Here is a 26844-nt window from a genome sequence, read left to right as displayed (position 1 = left end):
AAATGTTGATATCAATGCACTATTAATGACAGGGACAGATGTTCTCAATATAGCAAGCAAAAATAATAGGTTATAATAGACTGTATATTGTGAGGTCATATTGGTGGAATTTCATATATATATATATATATATATAACTCGTAATTGGTAGCAGTAGTTAGATCTGCGACGTTATTTTTTTTACCTTAATATTTGAGGGTTTTTCGGGTGTTCTTTTAAAAAATAATGTGTATGTATAGCACTGTGTGTGTGTGTGTGTGTGTGTGTGTGAGAGAGAGAGAGAGACACCTTTTATATCTGAAGAAAGTGTAAAGAGCTCATTGTGTCCCTAGCCCCCGGCTCTGCACCCCCCGACCACGCCATAGTCCTCAGAGAGGCTTCTGCAGCCTGTGGCTGTGCGGGAACAGCCTGGAAGGAGGCCTGGCATGAGTGTTTTGCAGGGCCAGTTTGCACGCTCTGGAGGCCTGATGAGTCGGTCTTTACAGATTGATTACTTGTTGAGATCCAAGCAGGCCTGAGTTCTTAGTGAAAACAAGTGCACATGTTTGGTCTAGCAAAAACTAAATGTGGGAAACAAAATAAACCAAAAAAAAACAGCCCGTATCTTTCTTAGAAAGGAAGTAAGGCTTTGGGAATGCTTACAGTCTGGGGACATAGGTTTAGCCAGCTGTAGGACCTGACACTATCCCTCACCCTCCTCAAAGCAACATGCTGGCACTGCTTAATGCTAGATGAGGTGGCTGTGGGACCCCCACTTTGCATGGATCTGTGGAAATGCAATTTGAAATTATCGTGCCTGTCACTAAGAAGATCTAGGGGCCCCCAGGAATCTCTGGGACTCTCGAGTAAGCTGAAGTGGTCATCCCCCATCAGAAAATCAGAATGGGCAGGCTCTGTTCCAATCCCCTGTGACAAAGGCAGATTGTCCTAAGCAGCAGAGGACAGCCCTGAGAGATGGGAGATTGAGCGGCGTTGACCCCACAGTGGGGGAGGAATGCCGTGTGGGGGTTGGGGGGATGGGGGGCAGGGGGTTGTCTCCGGGAGGTGGGAAAACAGAGAATTGGGTGCAGTGTGTGCAACAAATAACCCAGCATCTTGGCTCGTGGCCTGGAGGTGCGAGACCACCCACAGAGCCCGCCCTGGAGGCGAGCTGCTCCGCCTGGTAACCATTTCAGCAACGGCCATCACTTGAGGAACAATGTGAATGCTTGTAGCAGCCTGGGGCCCGAGACCAAACAGCCTGCCATACACTCTGACCGCAGAGGCAGCAGCCTGGGTGGGGGGGATTGTTATCATTTAATGAGATGCAGATCAAGACAGCCTGGGTCTTTAACGCAGTGTGCCTCTTCTCTTCTTGTTTAGAGATTTGAGTGAAAACCAGATCCAGGGGATCCCGAGGAAGGCGTTCCGCGGCATCACCGACGTGAAGAACCTGTAAGTGATGTTTTCCTTGCTTCACTACGTATGTGGCTAACTTGGGCTCTCTGGCCAGAGTGAGGGTGAGGGATGGGACAAGAGGGTGGTCCAGGTGCCTTCAGAGATGAAATTGAGGGCTGTGCTTGAGTGATTTCTAGGGAACACATGTTGGATGCCACAATACTGTCACAGAAACCTGTGCTTTGCTGGTTAGTCATCCCCAGATATGAGCACTGGAGCCTCAGTGCCTGCTGAGTTAGAGCCTGGCCCTACAGAGCCTTGGTGCAAACCAGCTTTGCCCAGCATCATTATCATCTTCTGTAAAATGGGGATGGTAACCTTGTGGGCATGTTTTGTGCAACTGAGAAAGTGTTCAAAAGGAAGAAATATCTTAGTGCCTCATACATAGTACGTGGTCAATCAGTTGGAACCTTGACGATGATGGTGCTGAAGCTCTCACTCTTATTAATAGGCTCATCATCGGCTCCTGAGAGAGCATGGGGACTTACATCCCAGGAAGTTGGAGAGACATAGCCAGATCCATTTCCACTGGCCTAGGATTTTTTTTTAATACTTTTTATTTTAAAATGATTTTTGATTCACAGGAAGTTTCAAAAAATAGTAGACAAGTCGGTATACTAGTTTCCTCCAATGGTAGCATCTGACATAACCACAGTACAGTATCAACACTAGGAAACTGGCATTGGTACAATCCACAGACCTTAGTCTTCAGATTTCACAGCTCCACGTGTGCTCACTTGTATACGCCTGTGTGAGCGCAGGCATAGGTAGTTCTGTGTGATTTCATCACGTGCAGATTCATGCAGCTGTCAGCATAGTCAAGCGCAGGACTGTTCCAGCATGACATTTTTGAACTTTGACAATTTCCTACCTGGCTTCTCCTACTGACCCCTTATTCGTGACTCCTGGGCCCCTACAAGGACTATGCCTTGAATTTTCTGCCTAAACCTTTGTGCCCACGGGGTCGGAACATGCTTTTGGAGAGGGGTAGGGAAGAAGGTCTGATTTGGCTGAGCAAGCACTTCTGCCCAGCAGCCTTCTCTGCAGCCCCAGATTCAATTTGAGACGTCTTAAGGGAGGTTTAAAAAAAAGACATTGTCACTTTTCCCTGTAATGAATGCAGGGGTTTTAGTTTACTGGCACACTCAAGGCAGCTGGTGATGGCTTCCAGATGCAGGTTATCTGCCTCCCCTGTGGACTTAGCGGAAAGCTTTTGGTGTTTAACATGCAAAGCACGCAAGAGGGCAGAGGCGTCTCTGGGGGTGGGTGGAGGGAACAGAGAAGCAGAGAGGACTTTGCAAGGGGCTCAAGGACAAGGAGGCCGCCTGCTGCTGCTTCTGAGGGTGTTTTCCCAAGAGCAGGAGAGGGCGGGGTGGAGCAGCCACACCCACAAAGAATGGGAGCTCCTTTGCAGGACAGGTGTAGGCTTCTCGCAAGAAACAGCCTCCTGAGTTTATATCTTCCTGAGAAAATGAGATACAGAAAAGCCAAACCTTCAAAACCACTAAATAAATAATGAGAGATCTCTCATCCTGAACTGGCACTTTTAACATTTCAGAGTGCTTTTCTAGCATTTCGTTCCATGCATTCCAAGAACTCAAGACTGTTCACATGAACCAAAAACAACTATGTTAATTAGCCTGCCAGAATGTCAGGGAATGAGAAAATGGAGGCCCAGAGAGGGGCAGTGACTAACTCAGGGTCAACCAGCTTTCTGATGGTTGAACCCTAAAAGAACATTTTGCGTATATAAAGTGATATATCAGTCAGATCTCTTGACACTAATTTTAAATGGATCCATTAACCAAAAAGAACATATTGTAGTGATGTATAACCAGGGCTGGACAGTTAATCGCTGACTATGTTTTTGATTGTTAAGAAAGTGAATAAATCCCACGATTGTTCTTAATAGTTGCTAGCGTTTCTCAGATTTTGTTTTACAGGGTCTCTTTTCCCCCCTTACAATATCTCTAACTACGCAAAGGCCTCAGGACTTAAAAGGTTCAAGATTCTACAAACCCAGACTCCTAAGTCACTCCAGCACCCGCCATCAGCCCACCATCTAAGCCATGCAAATGTGTATTACTCAGGATCCTAAACTCAGTGAGGATCTTCTCTTTGTTTATACTCACTACTAGCAGCTGGGCTTGGGGAGAAGAAGGAAAGGGGAGTGAATTCACTGCCTAAAGGATGAATTAACCAAAAACACCTAAGGGGAATTGAATACTGTGTACCTCTAATCAGTTCAGTCAGCAGGCACTTGTCAGGCAGGACCCAAAGGCCCCAGAGGTACAATTCATGTTCTCCAGTAGCTTACAGTGTAACTGGGGACAAGAATCATGTACATACAAGAAAATGTTTAGTAAAGTACCAATCTACATGAAAGTTGGCTAATGAGTAGCTATATGTAATGAGGGGCTGTCAGAGCTCAGAAGGAACAGACAGCTTTAGGCAATGTAGCCTAGTGGTTAGAAGCATGGTTTTGGCGGTCTGATAGAAGTATGTATGAATTCCATGTGTTCTAGGTTCTTAGTCTGTGATGTTAGGTACATTACTTGACACTTCTAAGCCTATGTTTCCACTGTATAAAATGAGGATAATAGTTGGACTTACCTCCTAGGGTTTTTGTGGAGGTTAATAAAACAATGCATATGAATAACTTAGTCCTACGCTTGATGCATGAAAGGTATTTAGAAAGTTCTAACTACTGTTGCTGCTGTATTCCTTTGTTACAATAGTGAAGACTGTAGCTGGGCCTGAATGGTGGTTAGAATTCACAAAGTAATAAAGATAGTACGTGCAAAGTGTAAAGGCAAAACTGTATAAGGTGTGTTTCCAGCAGAGACATCTCATGGGAGTGGAGGGATCTGGGGCAGAAGAGTGTGTGATTGGGTTAGAAAGAGAGGTGGAAGCCGGTTGCTGGAGAGCCTTGACTGCGAGGAGCATGGGCTTTAGATGTAGGCACTGAGAATGTGGATGGCTTTTGCCCTGGGACAGATCATGTTGAAAACATTTGTTCTGGAAGAGGAACCGGGGACAGGAGGAGGTGGCAGAAGGAAAGGTCGGGGCAGGAGATGAGGCTGTAGTCCAATGTGAGGGTTTAGGCTCGTATCTCTCTCTCACGCTGTCTCTTGGGAGAGAGAAGCAGGAAGTGGAGAAAGAGGCCAAAGTAAGCCGTCCCTGGGGACAAAATCAACAGAGCTTCGCAGTCAGTGAGTTGTTAGAGGCCATGGAAAAAGAAGTGAAAAACGATTAGTTCCAAGTTCAGACAATACAGAGAATGATGGCAAATTCTCATAATCATTCATTCACACTATTTTTTGAGTGCCTTCTAAGTGCTAGTTCTGGGGAAAACAGCAGGGAGTAAGATATATCAATATAAATCTGTGAGCTCTGTCTTCTTGGAGCTTCCACTTCACAGAAATGGGAAGTTCAGGAGGAGGAGCCAGGCTTGGAAGATCCTGAGTTGGGTTGTAATCACATTGGGTGTGAAGTGATGTCAAGTCTTCTGTCAGCATTGTGGACAGAGCATCTTCTCTATGTGAGGAAGTTTGTGATCTGACATCCTGTCCAGTTCCTGCTGGTTGAAGGACTTTGCTAAAGCCACGCTATGCCTCTGGTCCTCAGCTTCCTTGGTTTTAATAAGAGGGAGTCAGACTAAATAATCTTACAGCCCAAGAGAAAAACTCATGTGAGTAATTAGAACTGTAGGACCTGAGCTGAGGATCTGATGCTTCATGGAGGGGAAGCATCTGGACAGAGGTGATAATGAAGCTGTATGTTTAAATATGCATCGGCACATGGAAAATAAGAGACATTTAGCACAAATTAAATTTCTATAAAACCTGCTAAGGAAACACTCCTCCTCCTACCAGTCCTCAGTTATGGAGATTGTCTACCTTGTGAATGATAAATAGCAAATTTTAAATCTCAGAGATGCATATCCTTGTCATCAGCTTGTTTGAGAACCACTACCCAGCCCCCAAGCCTGCTCCACCACAGTGTGTGAGCTCAGGGAATTCACACCATTCCACTATTACCTTAAAGACTAGAAGATAAACTGCTGGCATATCCAGCTTCAAACTGCATGCTATGTAAAATGACAACCAGTTGGGCCTATGTGTAACACCATATGCTTTATTACACGGAGAAAATAAAAAACTATCTGGTTTAAAAAATAATTTTGTAGTTTTGACGTATATTTTCTTTGCTTGCGCTGATATTTCCCTTCAAGAAGGAAGAGGCTGTGGCCAGGTGTGGTGGCTCATGCCTGTAATCCCAGCATTTTGGGAGGCCAAGGCGGGTGGATCACCTGAGGTCAGGAATTCGAGACCAGCCTGGCCAACATGGTGAAACCCCATCTGTACTAAAAATACAAAAATTAGCTGGGTGTGGTGGCAGGCACTTATAATCCCAGCTACTCGGGAGACTGAGGCAAGAGAACTGTTTGAACCCAGTAGGCAGAGGTTGCAGTGAGCCAAGATTGCACCATTGCACTCCAGCCTGGGAGACGAGTGAAACTCAGTCTTAAAAAAAAAAAAAAAGGAAGAAACTGTGATACCCACATTTTCCACATAAAATTAAGTTTTCATCAATTTGTATAAGTTGGTAAAAGTCAGCAGATAAAATTAGGCCTAGGCCTCTGCAACTAAGCTACCATCAGTAACACACCCAACCATCTTTTGGACTTTCGCCATGGACACTTCTGTCTACCCGGGTTCCTTTCCTCACAGCCATGCCAGCAAACAGGAACAATAAAGTGACCAGAAGCTGCTACAGAGCAGAGTCCCTATTCACCTAAGCAAGTAGGCAAGCATACAACTTTTATCAGAGCCAAGAGAAAGGACGCAGGCGGCCTCTGAGCCCTGTGGACCTGAGGAGCCACAAGCATGATGCTCTCAGTGAAGGGACTGGACGCCTGCCCCTCCAGACAGCAGAAGGAAGTCCCTAATTGCTTCCTGCTTCTCCAGAGAAGAGAGAGAACGTAATTATCTGGGGATGCCACTCTACGCAATTACTGAAAGCTGGTTTAATGGGCTGGTCTCATTCTCCACTACTTGCCTAGAAGGGCGGAAGGTGCTGTATTTAAAGAGAGACAGGCGGTTCGATGGACAAAGTGATCTGGATGAAGAAAGAGACCCTTAGAGAGACTGTCCTGTAGAGAGACCAACACTCACCACTCCAGTATGAAATGCCTACTGTATGCAGAAACTGTGCTAGGTACTGGGCAAAGGCACAGCGAAAAGGAGAGAGGAGAGAAAGAAAAAGAAATCACGGAAAGACGTAGAGATAGAACCAAAGGAAATGAATTGGGAAAACAAGAGAGATGACAGGCCACAATCCAGCCGAGCCTAATAAGAAAAAGACAAAAACCAGTAGGGATTGTTTTTTTTTAAATGTCCCCTTGCCCTGTCTTTCTCAGCAGTTATGTTTTCCTCTGTTTTTCAGTTTCTATTTGCGAGGACTGTGTAGGACATGCATTCCAGAAGGGAAAATCAATAACCCCTGTCTCTGCCAGCTAGCAGAATTTGGAATTGACGCTTTGAAAACAAAGCTGGGCAGGCAGCCTTTGTGTTCTCTAGTTAGTCTGTGTTGCCGCACCGCCCGTGTCTGCCCTCCTGCTTCCTGAGATTAATGAGGGCTGTCTCCGCCCCGGTGAGCAGGTGGTAATCTCATGTGAGGGTGAGGGAGGTGTGGGGAGGGACACCAGCACCCGTTCGTCGGTAGCATCTCTGTCTGCTCATCTCAGCAGCCATTTGTTTTGTCACTGCACCTGGAGCAGTGTCCACACTCCTGGTCTTGTCCTGCAAGGCTGTACGTGAACTGGGTGCTCTCACTTATCTCATGCTTCCCATGCTCCTTTACATTCCCTGAACACCTCAAGCTCCTTCCTGCCCCAGGACCTTTGCACTTGCTGCTCCCTTAACATAAGATGCTACACCCTCAGACCTCCACACAGCTAGCTCCTTCTGATCCTTCACATCCCGGCTCAAATGTTGCCTACTGTCCCCCACTGCCTTCCCTCTCTATCCCATCACCCAGTCATATTTCTTCAGAGCACTTATCACCCTCTGAAATTATCTCATTTATTTCTTGTTACTGGATGTTATCCTGTTATTACTTGTCTCTGGATGCACATAGCAAACCTGTGTACACAGATATCCTGCCTGTTTCAATCACTGTGTTGTCCCCAGTACTCAAATGGTTCATGGCAGGAGTAAAGTGGACTAGAAATGTATTGAAAGAATGACTTTGTTCATTCATTTCACAGGTGTTTGCCGATGGCCCGTTACATACCAGAAATCATACACATTGTTAAAATGCTTTGTATGAAAATTATATATACCATATACTATAGAAATAATAATATACCATAGTAGTATTATTATTGTGTAAGAATAATATACTATAGGAAAGAATAAGGTGCCATTCTTGTATCCGAAGAACTCACAGTCTAATGATATTCCCATTTTCCAGATGACAAAATTAAGTTTACTAGTGAGGGAGTCAATTAGTAAACCCGCAGTCATAGGCCATGGATTAAGGCTTCGTTGGAGCTTAGGACAACTATATGTGGAAGCCCAGGGAGACAGGTCTCATTCTGGCTTCACTCAGGAAATGACATGAGTTGGGTCTTGAAGGATGCATAGGAGTTCATCTAGGGGAAATGTATTGCAGGAAGAAGGAACAGCATGTGAAAATTCACCAACATATGTAAAGGGACAGAGGTGTGTGAAAGAGTTGCTGCTCGTGAGAGATTTGTGGCTGGAGTATAGCTAGCAAGAGAGGCAATAAAGAGCAATGAGGTTAGGGAGATGGGGAGGTGCAGGAAGGGAGGACCTTGAACCCCATGATCCATAGAGCAATGGGGGTTTATTGGGGGGTTCCTAATAGGGGAGTGGCATGATCAGATTTTCACTTAAGAAAAACAGCTTCAGCAGCAGTGGGGAGGGTAGATTGCTGAGAGGCAGAGACTGAAGCTGTGTGGGCAGAGAGGAGACTTGTGCAGTTGTTCAGAAATATGGGGGACCTAAATCGAGCAAGTAAAGTGGATCTAAAAAGGCAGAGTCAAACTGCAGGGACTCAGGGGCTAGCTGGGTGGGGGAACTGAGTGCCTGTTACCAGGGCTTATCAACCAGAGACAGAGGTGTACTTCAGTGCAAGCCGGCTCTGACGCAGGAGGAGTGCCTGGCTCTCGTCTCAGATGGGGTGCTGCATCTTGAAGGGGGATTTAGGAAAATCTGCTCATCTGAGGCAAGGCCATGCAGATTTATCATCTCTGGGAAGTGCAGCAAGTTCCCCAGCCTTCCCTGCTTTGCATTCCTGACTGAGAGTGTCAGGTTCAGAATTGCTGCTAGAGGAAGTTGCACTGGGCCCCAGTTTGCTGAGTGCTACCTAAAAGTGCTATCTAAAGACAGGGGTCATGTCTACCTTCCTGCCTGCCTCCCTCCACCCTTCTCTTTCCCTTCCTTTCTTCCTTTTTTTCCTCCCTCTTATCCTCCCTTCCCCCTCATTCCTTCCTGTTTCCCTCCCTTCCTCTCTTCCTGTCTCCCCTTGTCCTTTCATTTCTTTTTCTTTTTCTTCTCTTTCTCCTTCTCTTTCTTCTTCTTCTTCTTTTTTTAAGGTGGAGTTTTGCTCTTGTTGCCCAGGCTGGGGTGCAGTGGCGCAATCTCGGCTCACTGCAACCTCCGCCTCCTGGGTTCAAGTGATTCTCCTACTTCAGCCTCCCGAGTAACTGGGATTACCGGTGCCTGCCACCACACCTGGCTAATTTTTTTGGATTTTTAGTAGAGACAGTGTTACACCATGTTGACCAGCCTAGTCTCGGACTCCTGACCTCAGGTGATCCACCCGCCTTAGCCTCCCAAAGTGCTGGGATTACAGGCATGAGCCACCATGCCCGGCCACCTTCCTCCTTTCATTTCTCCCTCCTTCCTCCTCTTTCTTCTTTCTTTCTCTCCCTCCCTTCTTTCCTGTTTTCTTCCCTTCTCACTCTCTTCTTCCCTCTCTCTTCCTCCCTCCCTTCCTTCTTCTCTCTTCCCTCTTCCCCCCTTTCTCTCTTCCCCCTCTGTCTTCCTCCCTTCTTTCCTCTTTCCCTCTCTTCCCTCCTTCCTCCCTCTCATTCTTTCACCCTCCCTCCTTTTCTCCCCCGCTTCCTCCCTTCTTTCCTCCCCCTCTTCCTCCCTTCTTTCCTTCCTTTCTTCCACTCTTCCTTTTTATTCCATTCATTGTTACACAAATTACCACTGAGCCCTTACTCTTGTCAGACCTGAAGCAAATCTTAAGAAAGATGACTAAGACACGGTCCTGCTCTAGTGAATTTTTGTCTACAGGGGGAGACATACACAGCAAGCATATATCATAGGATAAGCACGCCCCAGGGCACTCTTCTCTATTTGCCCCAGGGCCAATGGCATAAGTGCTCGATAAATACCAGCTGATTAGTTAAATTTCCTGAAATGAGAAAAATAGTAGAAGAAACAGGTAGATTTGGCTCCATTAGTCTGATAAAGACATATACAGTATTATCTAAAAGCAAGGAGAGAGTGGTGGTAAATGCCCCATCCCAGAATTTCTGCCTGGGATTGGAAGTTGCATTGGTGACAAGTAGAATTTCTTCTAGGCCAAGATGACACAGTTTCATAGACAGTACCACAGGTCTTCTGGCAGACCTTGCATATTTCCTAAAACACCCCTCCCTGCGTTATAACTGTCTGCTCAGCTGTCCTCCTCCTCCTATAGCCTGTAAGTTATGTAAAAGGAGAGGTTGAGTCTGCCTTTTTCATTGTTCTGTTTTTAAGAGTTAGTCCTATGCCTAGTATGTAATGCTCAATAAACAATAAGCGAAGGAATAAATGACTTGCAGAACAAAGAGACTCCCGTTTTTAGGGAACAGCTGAAACCCTGAATGAATGAATGAATGAAGGGGCATGATGATATCCTAGCAAAGAAGAATAAAGTCAAGGCAGCAAGAAGGAGCCCAGAGAAGCATTGATGTTTTTTCAGGATAATGGAGACTATTATTTTAAAGCCAGCAGTACAATTTATTATCTGAGACAATTTGATTTGTGGACGAATTTTTTTTTAACTCATCACAAGTATTTAACCCCTTTGAGCACTAAATGTACAGCAAGCAAGTTGTTTAAAACAGGCATATAAAATATAATCCTGTCTTTTATATACTCTGGCAAAAAGGAACAGTGATTCTGACCCCCTCAAAGTACGACTCAGGGGTCTTAGGAGACATTTGCCATTGGACTGAGTCTTTGCCTGGTGATTTTTAGCTCCACAGAGAAATGTAAGGGACTTAGGAGGAGATGAGTATTAACATGGAGAGCATACTTTGAGACTCTAGTATTCGTTGATGTTCTGATTCTTTATCTTATTGGGACCAAGTGAGTATAGTGATTAAAAGTATGAGTTTTGGAATCAGGTTTGGTTTTTTTTTTCAGCTTTGCCTCTCACTACCTATGTGAGCTTGGGCAGGTTTCTCAACTCTTAGTCTATAAAATAGAGAAAATACTAGTGAGGAGTCCAGGAGGGAGAAACTCTGTGCCTCGCATTTGTATGTTGCTTTCTGGTTTGCACGCAGCCTTCACGTGTATTATCTTATTTTTGAGAGAGAGAGAAAGTAAGTCTCGCTGTCAACCAGGCTAGAGTGCAGTGGCAGGACCTTGGCTTACTGCAGCCTCTGCCTCCTGGGCTCAAGCGATCTTCTGCCTCAGCCTCCCAAGTAGCTAGGATTACAGGTGTGAGCCACCACAGCCGGCTATTTTTTTTTTTTTTTTTTTTTTTTTTTTTTTTTTTTTTTTGTAGAGACAGGGTTTTGCCATGTTGCCCAGGCTGGTCTTGAACTACTGGGTTCAAGTGATCTGCCTGCCTAAGCCTCCCAAAATGCTGGGATTACAAGTGTGAGTCACTATACCAGCCATATGTATTATCTTGTTTAATTACTGCGACAGTCTTGCAGGACCACTAGGGAAAAGTTGCTTATCCTCTAGGTATAGAGGTGGAAATTGAGGCTTAAATTCAGAAACTCTCCCAAGGCCACAAGGCCACAGAGTGGGTCATGGCAAAACTACAGCGGGATCCCAAGATTAGCGTGGACTCTCAGGCAGTGTTTTTCTGAGAGATTGGCCAGGAAAAACCCTGAGATTTGGTGAGCATGGAGGGATGCCTGCAAGGAAACAGCAGATACAGACAGATTCATGGGGAGTGTTGGAAAAGCATTTCTGGCTTGGTATCAGCCAAGACCCAAGGTAGGAGCAGGCTGTGAAGGTCACAGTTGGGACAGAATTTCCAAGAAGACCATCAAGATTGTCTGAAAGTATGAACTTTTGGCCAGGCACAGTGGCTCATGCCTGTAATCCCAGCACTTTGGGAGTGCAAGGCAGGTGGATCATGAGGTCAGGAGATCAAGACCATCCTGGCTAACACGATGAAACCCCATCTCTACTAAAAATATGAAAAATTAGCCGGGTGTGGTGGCGGGTGCCTGTAGTCCCAGCTACTCAGGAGAGGCTGAGGCAGGAGAATCACTTGAACCTGGGAGGCAGAGGTTGTAGTGAGCTGAGATTGTGCCACTGCACTCTAGCCTGAGCGACAGAGTGAGATTCTGTCTCAAAAAAAAAAAAAAGAAGAAGAAGAAAAGAAGAAAGTATGAAGTTTAAGAAAAAAAAAGACTAATTTTTAGAGTATTTTTATATTTTTAGAGCATTTTTAGGTTTACAGAAGAATTGAGTGGAAAGTGTAGAGAGTTTCCATATACCCCCAACACACAACCATACAGTTTCTCTTGCTATTAACACCTTGCTTTAGTGTGGTATGTTTGTTACCACTGCTGAGCCAATATTGATACATTACTAACTAAAGTCCCTAGTTTACATTAGAGTTCACTGTTTGGTTTTTACGTTGGATGGGTTTTGACAAGTGTGTAATGACATGTATCCACTATTACAGTGTTATACAGAATAGTGTCAGTGCCCTAAAATTTCCCTGTGTCCCACCTATTCATCCTTCCTTCCATTCCCCCAAGCCCTCAAGTGTGAGCTTTTAATCATGCAGGTAAATTCTTTCATTTTCACAACAGCTTATATTTATTTGGTTTTTCATACTCTCAGATAAGTGTCTCCTTTTTCTTCTTTGAAAAAGGGTAAGTGACTCCCATGTGTCAAAGTGCATAGAGCAAGTCAGCAGGACAGCCAAGCCCTGACTCAGCTTCCCAGCCACAGTGTGAAGTGTATGAGTGTGAAAGTCTCTCCTTCAGAGAAAAGACCAGTGGTCCAAAGACCCTGCCCATTCCCGTAGCTGTGCTTCCCCAAAGAATCTCTGAGGAGGTTGACATAATGGTGAAGTGCTCAGACTCTGGAGTCAGGCTGCCTGGAGTCAAACCCTGGTTCTTACCACCTTTATGACCTTAAGCAAATTGCATGCCTCCTTCTTAGCCTCAGTTAACCCATATGTTAAGTGGAAATAATATAATCCCCCTTTATGATGTTGTTTTGAAGAGTAGTAATTATTATTGCTGCTTTTATTCCATCTCTGAGAATTAACTAGGCCCAGGTTATCACATCTTAGAGACTAAATCTTCCCTTCCTAGACAAATATGTGCCCCAAAAAAAGTCATATTTATAGCTTCCTGGCTCTGAAATAACCCTCCCTAACTAGTAAAGATATTTAACTTCATCACTCTTTCTGTTATTTCTTTGAGTGGGGCTGACCTCTTCTGGCATATGGCTTCTAATGGGCTAGGTATAAAGTAGGCCAGAGAAAAAGAGGGTGTAACTTCCCTGCCCTGTCCCTTCCTCTTGTCCCCACCAAGACATGGAAAGGACGAAAAGAACTGAGGAGTCCCAGCTCTGCTATTAACTGCTGCCTGCCTAGGGTAGGCTGAAAAATGGCTCTTCTAAAAATGCCTACATCCTAAACTCTAATGTATGTGAATGTGTACTCCACATAGCAAAAAGGATTACAAATCAAGAATTAAGGTTCTTCAAGTGGATAGATTATCCTGGATTATTTGAGGGGATCCAATGTAATCAGAAGGGTCTTCATAAGAAAAAAGACATGTGCTGGAAGCAGAGAGAGAGAAAAGACCATGTGATTCAGGGAAGGAGGACAGCCCCGATCCTGGAAAAGACAGGAAAACAGATTGTACCCTGGGGCACCCAGAAGGAACGCAGTCCTGCTGACACCTTGACACAAGCGCAGTGAAACTGATCTAGGACTTCTGACCTCCAGCATTCTAAGACAGTAAATTCGTGTTATGTTAAGACGCTCAGTTTGTGGTAATTCATTATAGCAGCCATGGGAAACCAGTACTAGAACCACCCTCAGGCTCTCACCAAACCCTGTCGTCTGGATTTCCTCTTCTATTAAAATAAATCATTGACATAAAATCAGTGAATTTCACCTTGTATTCTGAGAAACTCTGGTGCTTCAAGAGCCCACAAATAGTTATTTTCAACAGTGATAAAGATTTAAATTGCCTCTTTTGACATTAGTGTGCAACATGAGATTTTGTGTCACAAAGAGCCTATGGGGAGAAAAAAGGCTTGAAAAATAACCACTGGACTTGATAAATAATCTTTCAGGTCTACTCATATCACAGAGTTTGATGGTTCTTTGAGGCCATCTTCCACCAGGAAGGAGCTAGGTTTTGTCATTGAGGTAAAATTCCGTGGCAGGGTCAAGAAGCCAGCACCAGGTAGGGACAGCAGAAAAGAGAATCAGGATAATGCCAGGTCTCTGGACTCAGAGCTGGACTTTGGAAGCTCAACTCCAAGGTTGAGGGTCTGAGCTGGGCTCAATGTGGGAGGAAAGGAAAGGAGAAGGGTTGGTGTTGAATGGGAGGTGATTACCTGGAATGGGGCTTAGGGCTTTTGAAAGTTTCCAGATATCCTTGGGACTGGTTAGGGATTTCTGCAGCAGGGCGAAGTTTAACTGGCTTTCTTGGCCATTCTCCCTTCCTTCTTGTAGCCCCAGATAAACTACTTTGCATCTGGGGGCAACAGCCAGTTCTGGAAAGAGAATTATTAGAGACTCATGTGAAGACATGGTGAGCCAATCATCAAAAATATTTGCTAGATGAATAAATAAGTTGCTTGTGCAGAGTGCAGGACGGTGGTTTTCAGAGCCTGAGATCTCTGCCGCAATACTGCTCATGGTACATGTGGGTCTCTTTTATTGGAGCGGATGTTTCAGAGCAGGCTTGTATCAGAACTGACACATCCATATGCATAGCGCCTGCCGTGCCGGCACGGAGCACTTCTGTGTCTGCCACAAGCATTCAGCTCTATAAATGGATGTGTTACGATGTGTCCATTTACACTGACAGCTATTATTTGCCATTGTTAACATTCTCCTTTAAAGTTCTCTCTGTATGCAGTCCCCAGGCACAAGTGCGCAAACCTAAATTACTTTTAAATGCCAATGATCCGTTCTTGGGTACTGTGTCTGCCAGGAAAACTTCCTAGCCAGACAAGTAAGTACCCAGTGGATAAGGTTTGGTACATACAGCACATGGTCCAGTAGCAGTTCCAAGATTTCCCAGCTAATTAGCATTCTGTTTTTAAGGTTGTACTCCTCTTTCTGCTAATAGAGACAACACCATTTCTTGGGCTGAGAGATGGGGTATTTGTCTGAGATAACTTCTAAAGCCCATAATTTACCCCCAGGTGATCATATCTCCCCACTGCCGACATGTACACCAAATAAACAGAGGCTGTGTCAAGGAAGGAATGAAGCCTCAAACAGAGACTTTCCTTCTTAGTAGGTAATAAGCTTTTATCAAGCCCTGACTGCATATCAGACACAGTTCTTATTAATTTCTACCTATTATCTCCCTTAGTCCTTGTGACAACCTAGTGATTACCATCACCAGTTTACAGATGATAAAACGGAGGCATACAAAAGTGAAATGATTTACCCAGGGTCACATAGTCACTGAGTGGCGGAACTGGGATTTGAACTCAGTTTACATCTAGAACCTGTAACCTGAACCACTCTGCTATGCTGCCACAGATTAGAGAAGTATTTAATGAAAAGCAAAAACTGTGATCCAAATCCCACCTCCAGACAACTTCAAGTTTCTTTTTATGGGGTTTCAAAAATCAGTAAATTTTGCTTGAAAGTCTGGATTTCCAGCTTCTCTGGAGAAATTAAATGTGTTAACACTGGGTTCCCAGTCCTGCCCGGCAACCACAGGCCAACCAGAGTGACAGGTCCCCTCTTAAACATACTGTGTGCCCTCCTGTCTGCAGGGGGCCTGCTCCATGAGTCCTGCAAGCTTCTAGGGAGTCCCATTGATATGTGGCCACCTCTTACCCCGGAAAGATCCCATTCTCCAATAGAATAGGTGAGATTTTCTCTTTCTGTTTTGCTAGCTGGTGATCTTGGGCACACTGCTTCTCCTCCCTAAGCCTTCATTTCCTTTTCAATAAAATAAAGATGATTAATCCTTAACCAAACCATAATTTTTGCCTTTCTTTTTCTTTTCTTTTTTTTTTTTTGAGGCAGATTCCCACACTGCCACCCGGGCTGGTGTGCAGTGGTGTGATCTCAGCTCGCTGCAACCTCTGCCTCCTGGGTTCAAAAGATTATCCTGCCTCAGTCTCCCAAGAAGCTAGGATTACAGGTGCCCGCCACCACGGCCAGCTAATTTTTTGTATTTTAGTAGAGATGGGGTTTCACCATGTTGGCCAGGCTGTTCTCAAACTCTTGACCTCGTGATCCGCCCCCTTTGTCCTCCCGAAGTGCTGAAATTACAGGCGTGAGCTGCTGCGCCCGGCCAAGCCATAATTTTTAATGTGAAAGTTAAATGAACCTATAGTCCCAGCTGCTAGGGAGACTAAAGTGGGAGAATTGCTTGAACCCAGGAGTTCAAAGTTGCAGTGAGCCGTGATGGCACCAGTGCACTCCAGCCTGGGCAACACAGTGAGACCTGACTCAAAAAATAAATAAGTCAAATGAGATGACACGTGGAAAGGACTTATTCAGTAGAGCTTGGCACAAAGTAGGTGCTCAATAAATACAATGTTAGTATTCTGCACCCCCATCCTCATGCATCCTTCATCCTTCATTGATGCACACAGAGATTATCTTACGGTTGGGCTATTGGCTTGTGGGGTTAGAGGAGAAGGAGTTTTGGGGTTTGGTTTGGTAGTCTTGGGATTTTCTCTGATTTAGAAACAAGAAATTTAAAATTTTATTTGAAATTACTTGATTTTGAGATGTTGGCACCTAATGCAAAATCTTCTTAAGCACTAAGTGTCCATACCATGTTGGGCAAATCCAGTCATCTGTGGGTCCCATTCAACTACTAGCCTCTAATATAGATCATGCCTCCCAGTCACTGGGGTGAGCCTGCTGCAGGCCAAGGATGTGAATGGAAGATTCTGGTTTTTCCTGCAGCTGCAGGTGTCAATAATCTTGCTAATATGTTAGCAAGTCTCGATGCCATAATCCCTTGAATCAGTTTGCATCCAACTGCCTGCCAAGGCCTTGAAAAAGCGACTCTAATCATGGCAATCAAGAAGGCTCGGGGGAGGCAAATATGGGAGCAGATCTTCCCAAAACCAACTCACATGGACCATTGCTAATTGTACAAAGCAGAGCACTGTTCCTGGACTTGAACATCCCTTTCTACTACATCTTGTAGTGTTTTGAGGCTGAGCACTCTGCCTACATCAGGGTATGGCCCTGGCATGTTCCAGAAGTGAGTGACTTTGCCCTGCTTCTTCAAAGTCACACACCACTGGTCATTTTCACTGAAGCATCCCAAAGACTCCAAATACCGAGGGACCAACACATTCTTTAGCTTGACTCATCATTGTTTATTTAGACAGATTGTTTCCTCAATACATGTACATCTATGTGCCTCTCTGTCACCAGCACCATCTCGACTCTTGTCATTGATTGCCTGTTCTTTGAGAACCAAGTAGAGTCAACGACTCATAAGTCCTACAGTTCCCTTCCCCGGCCTACTCTAGAATTTTTCTCTGCTTGTTTTTTAAAGTCATAATGGTAAAGTAATAATTGCATGGTTTCATTGTAGCCACGTGCAATGTTTCCAAGCATAGTTTGAAAACCACCTGCTCCAGAATCTCCCAGACCTTATTTAGAATGCAGGTTCCTGAGCCCTGTTAGCAACTAACTGAATCCTGATTTCTGGTCAAGGCCCAGGAATCTGCATGTTTAAGCCACTCCACGGCTGATTCTATAACTTTTGAGAACCACTGGCATGCAGAATACAGACTTGGCATTGAAATGAGAAGAGATCTGGGTTGAAGTGTCAGTCTCCCCACTAGTCCTGAGCCAATTGCTAGCTTCTCTATTAAGCTTGGTTTCTTCATAGAGACTAAAGGTAGTACCTAATGCAGAGAATGTTTGTAAAAGAGTTAGCACTAACACACAGTAAGCACTTCAAATGTTAATTATTATTCTTATATCATTTAATTGCTGTAAGAACCCAGTGGGGTTAGTGGGATTATCCTTCTTTAAAAGATGAAGAAACTCGGACTCAGCAAGGTTAGGTAGTTTGTCCAAGGTCACATAGCAGAATCAAAATATGAATCTACATTAATCTGACTCACTGTTAACAGTGTTTAAAACAATTGGGGGAAATCAATCCAAAATTAAAATGAGAGTGAAGAGGCCTGAGAATAAAAAGGGGGGGAACTTCCACACATGTAAGGCAAGTGTCTGCTGTCTGTGTTGGATTTTCCTGTGTGCTGTTCGGCATCTGGCCAGGAGTGGAGATGAGATAGGTGATGGTTGTGGCTCACATTGAGTCCTTTGTGCCTAATATCCAAGCCTTCATTGCTCTTAATTTGTCAATCCCTTAGAATGTTGTCAGTCAAGGAGGTCCCACATTATGACAGTGGATTGGAGAATGTGGGAGGGCCTCATGTGGAACAAAGGCAAAGAACAAAGCCTCCCTCTCAGTTACTTTGAGGCTTTTTCTCCAAACAGTGGAGGGTAAAGGACCTCTGGTTCTCTTTGGAGCCTTTTTGAGTTTCTCCCTGTGAGTGGCCTACAAGCTGAGGATGGAGTCCGGCCCGGCTTTCAGCAAATGCTGACTCCGCCTGCACCTTGGAAACATGACCCCGGCTAGGCTGCGAGCTGGCTGCCATCTGTCCCGGGCCAGTTTAATCCACACATCTTGTAGAGAGAAGGAAAAAGTGAAAAAGCTGTCTTGAAAAAGAGATGCAAAGAGTCACAGAGCTTCCTCAAATTGGGTTACTCTACCATAGTTGGGGTAGATGGGAAGGTCAAGCTGTTTAGGAATGAGAAAACAGTTTGAGATAAGGAAATAAACCATTAAAGAATCTAACCAATATATTATTAGTATTTTGTTTAACAAAGCAGATTATCAAATCATGTATTCCAATTTAATTAAATAAAATGGAAGGTACATTTAAAAGTTTGAATATGATTTTATATATGTATATATTTGCACGGGGAAAAAAGTCTGAAGGACATAAACCAAATGGTAGCAATTGTCAACTATAAGTGATAGGAATTTAGATGATTTTATTTTTTAAGTCAACTTTATTGAGATTTAATCTACCTAAAAAATGCATCCATTTCATCTGTATGATTCTATTTATTTTGACCAGTGAATAGCCATGTAACCACCACCAAAATGTCCTTCTGTCTTCAGCCAGTCCTCTCTCCCATGCATGGATCCTGGCGAACACCAGTCTGCTTCCTGTCACTATAGTTTTGCCTGTAGAACTATTTCATATAAATGGAATCACACAGTATGTTACCTTATGTAGCTAACGTCTTTCACTTAGCATAGTATTTTGAAATTCACCCTGTGTTGTATTGTCAGTAATGTGTTCTTTGTTACTACTGAGTAGTATTCCAGGGTATGGGTATACTTCAGTGTGTCAATCCATTCCCCTGTTGATGGGCATTTGGATTGTTTCCAAATTTGGGTTATTACGAATAAAGCTGCTATGAACATTGAATTATATGAGTCCTTGTGTGAATGCAAGTTTTCATTTCCCTCACGTAAATACTTAAGAGTGATTTTATTTTTTTTCCTTATCCATGTTCTTTTTTTCTTTTTTCTTTTTTTTTTTTTTTTTGAGACGGAGTTTCACTCCTGTTGCCCAGGCTGGAGTACAATGGCACAATCTTGGCTCACTGCAACCTCCGCCTCGCCTCCCAGGTTCAATTGATTCTCCTGCCTCAGCCTCCCAAGTAGCTGGGATTACAGGTGTCCACCACCACGCACGCCTGGCTAATTTTTGTATTTTTAGTAGAGATGGGGTTTCACCACATTGGCCAGGCTGGTCTTGAACTCCTGACCTCCGGTGATCCACCCGCCTCGGTCTCCCAAAGTGTTGGGATTAGAGGCGTGAGCCACCGTCCTTATCCATTTTCTAATATTGCTACAATGACCAAACATTACTTAACAACAATGATGGCAAATACCAGAGTAGGAAAAATCTGTCCTCTATCCCATTGTCTTAGAAAACTAATGTAAATTGAGAAGAAAGCCTTCATCAGTACATATGGCCCATGGTTATCTTGACTTCAGACGGCATATTCAACTCCTTCCCATGAAATTTAGATGCGATTAGAGAGAGTTCTTGAGTTCTTGGTAAGAATTCAGAGGATGCTGAATTGGCAAGGGTGCTGGGCCATCTTTCACACTGACGGTGGGAATGCCAATTGGTATAACCCCCTCAACAGGCAATCTGGCAACAGCTACCAAAATTGAAAATACACATACTCTTCAATCTATCAATTTAACTTTGATAAATTTACTTAAACATAATCTCATTTAAGTCCCCAGAGATGTTTAGGTAAGTGTTATTTGCAAAGAAAATGTCTTGGGAGCTACCTAAATTCCAATAGGACCCAAGGCAAATGAATCATGGTATGTTCATTCACTGAACTATTGTAGAGTAGTTATAAAGAATGAGGTTGATCTTTATATATAATATGAAACATATCCAGAGCTCATAAATGAGAAAACTAGGTGCAGATGGTCTGTACAGTCTTTTACCACTTGTGTTTTTAAGCATTATGCTTGTATTTGTTCACATGTGCCTTTTATTTGAGACAAGGTCTCACTTTGTCGGCCGGGCTGGAGTGCAGTGGCTCACTGCAGCCTCGACCTCCTGGGCTCAAGCGATCCTTCTGCCTCAGCCCCTGCAGTAGCTGGGACTGCAGGCACATGCCACCACACCCAGCTAATTTTTCTTTTTTTGTATTTTTTTATAGAGATGGGGTTTCACCATGTTGCCTAGGCTGGTCTCAAACTGAGCTCAAGTGATTCGCCCACCTTGGTCTTCCAAAGTGCTGAAATTACAGGCATGAGCTACCGCGCCTGGCCCACACATGCTTTTATATATGTGAAATATTTGTGGGTAAATTCATAGGAAATGCTGACAGTAATTGCTTCTGGAAAGGCAAACTTCTCAACTTGGGGAACGGGGCAGAAGGGTGTTGCTTTTCATTCTATACTCTTTGATCTCTCTGGATTTTCTTTTGTCATGTGCATATATTTGTGTAACATAAAACAATTTTATGAGTTAAATCCATCTGATCTCAGCCCAAAGAATGGGGGTGCTCCCATTTCACTTGATTCCCTGGCATCTGATGCCAGAGCGCACTTTCCCAGCAAGAACTCACAGGACTCTGAGTTGGCCATGCCCCGCACTGCCTCTGTCTCTGCCACGGTTGACCCTCCATAACTGGAAACCATGATCATTACCATTTGCATAAGTACAACCACATTGACCCACGGCTGTGGCTGTCAGTTTTGAATGAGGGGAATTATTTGTATTCAACGGGCATTTCTGATTGTGGCCTTGACCAGCCCTGAGATATCTTTCAACAACGAATCACCAGCAGCCAACCCCATGACCTTTGGAAAATGAATTTGCCTGCCATTGGGCCGGCCTCAGTTCTTTTGCCCAAGTAAAATGTCAATTAGATCACTGGCTGAATATCGCTTTTGTCTACTTAAGCATGTTCAGCTCACAAAGCCATAAATGTTTGCTTGCTTCTTTCTTGAAAAAAGACTCCACACCCAAGTTCAAAGTATGCTCCTGGCTCCATATGGTCACTGAAAAAAAATTGATTCATTGGAAAAATGCAAATATTGAGTCATTATTCAATCATCAGGCAAATCAGACTTTGGGTCATTGTCAACAGGCTGCATGTGATTTAGGTCCGTGGATGCTTTCAGGCTCATAGAATAGGTGTTGTATGCATGGCATCCGTCTCCGTCTGCACTCCCAGCCCACATTGTTATCTACACCAGACAATGAAGAAGATAAAACCCAATGTTCAGTCTGGGCGCAGCGGCTCATGCCTGTAATCCCAACACTTTGGGAGACTGAGGCAGACAGATCACCTGAGGTCAGGGGTTCGAGACCAGCCTAGCCAACATGGTGAAATCCCGTCTCTACTAAAAATACAAAAATTAGCCAGGCATGGTGGTGGGTGCCTGTAGTCCCAGCTACTCAGGAAGCTGAAGCAGGAGAATCACTTGATCCTGGGAGGCAGAGCTTGCAGTGAGCCAAGATTGTGCCATTGCACTCCAGCCTGGGCAACAAGAGCAAAACTCCATCTCACAAAAAAAAAAACAACAACAAACAAACAAACAAACAAAAAAACCAATGTTCTATTGAGTGATCTCTAGGATTTACATAGATTAGAGAAAAATGAATAGGGAGAGGGTCGTGGCTGAGTGATGGTGATTCAACCCAAAGCAATAAGAGTAAGGAGGTCACCATCATGTAGTAACACTTCAATTAACTGTAATTAGTTTCTGGAGTTTTCTGTACTTGACTTTTAATACATTTCACAGGAATTGAAACACAAGGAGTTTTCCAAAATTTTTCTTTAGCAGGATGTCCCTGGCCCCATTCCCTTTAATCTGCCTTTTGCTGCCCATACCTTATTTTTTATTTCAATAGGTTTTTGGGGAACAGGTGGCATTTGGTTATATGAATAAGTTCTTTAGTGGTGATTTCTGAAATTTTGGTGCGCTCATCACCTGAGCAGTGTACCCTGTACCCAGTGTGTAGTCTTTTATGCCTTGCCACCTGCCGCCCTTTCCCCCGAGTCCCCAAAGTTCAACGTATCATTCTTATGCTTTTGTGTCATGCCTTAAATATCTCGAGAGATTCCTTTGACCCAGTGTTAGCCTTAAACATGGTTTCCAGCTACATGAAAAATAAATAGACCACAAAGCCAAGATTCTCAGCTTTAGCTCTGCTTCAGAAATGGTCTTGTTTTGTTCTCTAAGGACAGTGTTTGTGTCTTGTAGTTACATCTCCTATGGCCCCAATAAATGATGCTCTCACGGCTGCTAAGCAGCTGCTAATGTTAAAAGGGGTACATCATTGCCCTGCACACCAGTACACCAAGGTTCCCAAGCTAAGCCCTTCCTTATTGTGTGCCTCAGAAGTTGAACAGTTTAACTCTTCCTGGGCTCTCTTTACATGTTCTGGCCATCTTAAAGTGAGGGCTGGCACTGAACTTCCATTTGGGTCCATTGTGAAATTGCTTCACAGCATTTACACCTTTCCAGCCATTAGAATGGTCCACATGCAGCTTGGGGAACCTGCTGTCAACCCGTACAGTTGGGTTGTGGATGTGCAAATTTTCTCTGGTGAATTGTTCGTTGTCATGGAAGATGAGTCTTCTTGGTAGACAGTCAAGCCAAGTCCCTTTTCTGGAATCAGCTCCTTAATGCAATTAGATTTCCTGAAATGATTTCCTTTCTTTGCCCATTTTACTACCAAGGCAGGTATGAGATGTGCTTTTATAATAAGTGGTTTGGCTAGCATGCAATTCCTCTACTGCAGCCAGCCTTGCTGCCTATTGAAATGGGGCAAATTGGGCGCGCTGGTGGGGGCGGGGGGCAGGGGTTGGGGACGGACGCGCATGGAATTCAGGTTGCTCTACCAAGAGTCATAGACTTACCAAGCTAGAGAGGGCTTTAAGAAATACGTCATATTCACAGGAAGGGGAACATCACACACTGGGGCCTGTCGTGGGATGGGGGGATGGGGGAGGGAAAGCATTAGGAGATACACCTAATGTAAATGACGAGTTAATGGGTGCAGCACACCAACATGGCACATGTATACATATGTAACAAACCTGCACGTTGTGCACATGTACCCTAGAACTTAAAGTATAATAATAAAAAATAAGAAATATGTCATATGGTCCAAATTTCTCCTTTTAAAAATGTGGCCAATTGGCCAGACCAGACCCTGGGTTCCCTTGGTCTGTGTCTGGGTCTTAATTTGTAAAGGTGACTGTTGGATGATACAGAGAGGTCAATGCCATTTACAGAAAATTTACTGTTACTCACAGGTCCCTAGAAATGAGAGGCACAGCATGTCATGCAGGGCCGCAGGGGAAGCACCAGAGTCGGGCAGAAACAGGAGCAAGGGGAAAGCTGGGGCCAAAGCCCTTATTGGGGTTTCACAGGAAAGGCAAGGCAGGGCAGGGGAAACAGCTTAAGAATGGCTAGTTTGAATAATTCATATGGGCCTTGGGGCATAAGGGCTATTCCTAGTCATCCTGTACCCAGCCTTGGGTTGATTTAGGGCAGAGTAAAGGCTGGCTTGGTGTGTGAGCTAGATACAGCTGGTGGTTAGGATATGGACTTGGGATTGGTTGGTCTGTATCTGAAAGATAGGCTCATTGGCAATTTGTTTACTATCTCTAGGAATGAGCTAGCTCTGGGAGGGGCAGTCTCTCTCCCCTGCCAAGAACCCTTCCCTCCCCCACCAAGATGTCAAACTATTTTAAAGTAGAGAAAATTTAAAAACATAATTAATATACCCCTAAATCCCTGGGACTCCTCAATCCCTCCCCATTAGGCCACCATTCCTCACCACATTTGAAGCCCCAGATGGAATGAAAGAGTCAAGCATCCCTGAGTTCTAGTAGCATTTCAGACTTAAAGATACAATTTAATCACCTTTTATTGTTTTAGTTTTTTCACTGGTATATCAGGTGTCACTTGTCTCTAAACAGTGTGACCCAAGGGGTTAGCAATCAAGTCCTTACTTCTCTGCCAAATGCTATCTTAGGATTTTAAGTAATTCTTCTCTCTAATCCTTACTTTCTTCTGTTGAAAATTATGGGCTTGCATCTGATGATCTCTGAGATCACTTTCAACAGTGGCATTTTACAACTCTATAGCTGCAACCACCCAGAGGGCTGGAATCTCCTTCAGCAGAGTTGAAGTTCATAGTAACTCTGATTTTGTTAATAACCTAAAGGCAAACGGTGATGTTCTGAATTTCAGTGTGGATAGGTAGGGAAAGAGGAAGGTAGGATCATAGATAAGTAAGTAGGTGAATGTTTCCCAAGAAATCTCAGTGTTACAGTTGGTAATCAGGGCTCAGAAAATAAGTCCGAGGAAGATAACTCCTTAGGACTGGAAGACTTGGACAGCGCATCCCCTTCCTCTCCCTCCCCATCCTACTCCCACTCCCAAATAAAACAAAAAGGTCATCTCCTACATGCACACCCCTGAATTCTGTTCTGAAATATGTGGGATGCATAAAATAGCAAATGCCGTCAGATCTCAAGTTGGGCAAATACAGAGACAGCATTTTTAGTCTCATTGAAAAGTAGTTGTCAGAAATATGCCATTCACTCAGAGTCTCTAAGTGCTCTGTCAAGCTTTAACTTGATTAAAATTGAAAACCACATTGCTTGAAAACCAAACGTGAAATCGAAATCTCTTTACTCAGTGCTCTTACATTCTGAAGCCTGGGCTTATGGATTATCCTCAGTTAATTTATGCCATCTTTGTGCCATACATTAATTTTGAATATATTTGTTGAAAATTTCCTGTAGCTTGCATTTATGGTTGTCAAAGGGGCTTTTATCTTGAAAAAAATGGTGCTGGTTTTAATTACAATTCTAAATAGCTTCATAACCATCGTGAACCCTGGATTTACATCATCTTTGACAGCCACGCAATTCCCACTTTATTGATTTTGTCATTTGCTTCATTACAGTTAATGCAAACCTTTTGTACAGAGACAATTCTGGGGCCTCTCTCTTCTTGGAGGGGTTAGTATAGAACATCATGACCAAGATAGACCCCGTCCCTCCACCCCCTGCTTCTGCCGCAGTGCTGACCCAACGAAAAGTCAGGATGGAAAATATTTCCAAAGTGGCTATCCATCACAGGCAAAGGAAACGTTAGTGCTGATTATCCAACCTTTCTGATCGGGTGGGTTCAGACTCCTCTACTTTGAAGTCCTAGAGATAGCATCACTCATGTTGCAGGACTATGTGTCCACCCCACCGCAAGCCTCACTCTCTGTTTAGAGAAGGGTTGCAGCAGCAGCCACCCACTTTTGCATTGCACATGTAGATCTTGCACCCCCTGCACCCAGCCCGCCCAGGGGCCTTAGGAACCAAAGCATAGTATGGTTGATGGGGATGTGCTGAGTCCCCGGGATGTAAATGCCAAGAATGCCTGTGAGTAACCTAGGATGGAAAATCGAAACCTTTGGTGATTAACTTGAAATGGAACATTTTAAAGAAAAGAACAGAATGAGGGAGCTTAAGGAAGTATAGGAAGACACAGCTCATCCATTTGTATCCATCAGGGACAGGCTTCCAAGGGCCAGGAGCAGCTGAGGGAGCTCAGAAAGCTGCTGGGAGCCCAACGCGTAAGGAAGGCTGCTGCAGGGGAGTTTGTGGATAGAGTCCAGGGCACTATGTAAGTGGCATTTGGATGGCTGAGAAAATAGCACATTTGATCTGGAAACAAGGAATTTTTCCCCCTAAGTCTCACTTGAAAGGACCTTACTTTCCCCAAACCAAGGCTTATAAGACAACTAGCCTTTAACGGGGATATAAAAGTAGAATGAACTTGCCAGAAAGGGCAGTACAAGTCCAAAGATCATTTCTGAAGGAGACAAAGGAGTGAGGTGGCCCATTTCTAACGTAATTTACTGGAGAATGTTGGGGAAAGTCCTAGAAGGCCCATTCTCTGCCCTTGCATGTCCCAGAACTTCTCAGTGAGTCGCTCCATTTGGGACTATCCCCGGGGATGGCTTTCTCCTCTTCCTCCTTCAGAGACTGTGTTCTGCACTTCTAGACTCTCATTTTTCCAGTAGATGTGGGAGTCTAGCCTTCACTTTCTAAAAGCTATGAAATTATTGAATGCTGGAAACACTGTTGAATGCTCCTTAAAAGCTGTTTCTGTGACAAATGGGATGGGAAAATATGCTGTTTCTAAGACACAGAAGAGCTGAGCAGGAAGAGGAGACATCTCCAGAAGATGGGGTAGAAGGATCCCCGGTGGCCCGACACCTTGTGTCTAACCCCGTATGCATCCAGAAGCTGGAGAGCCAGTCTTGTCCCGCCTAAGAACTCCTACGTGAATCTCTACCT

The 26844-nt window shown here is 44.2% G+C and overlaps 1 protein-coding gene across 1 annotated transcript in view; it reads left to right on the top strand.

Moving 5' to 3' along the window:
• SLIT3 (slit guidance ligand 3) overlaps positions 1-26844 on the top strand; it is a 636015-nt gene that overhangs the window by 417336 nt on the left and 191835 nt on the right. The window contains exon 5 of the mRNA XM_016954159.4: positions 1363-1434. Coding sequence (XP_016809648.2) covers positions 1363-1434 — 72 coding nt within the window. The remainder of the gene's footprint in view (positions 1-1362; positions 1435-26844) is intronic.

This window comes from Pan troglodytes, chromosome 4 (genome assembly GCF_028858775.2).
Source record: "Pan troglodytes isolate AG18354 chromosome 4, NHGRI_mPanTro3-v2.0_pri, whole genome shotgun sequence".
Classification (NCBI taxonomy): domain Eukaryota; kingdom Metazoa; phylum Chordata; class Mammalia; order Primates; family Hominidae; genus Pan; species Pan troglodytes.
This window is presented reverse-complemented; position numbering and strand designations above follow the sequence as displayed.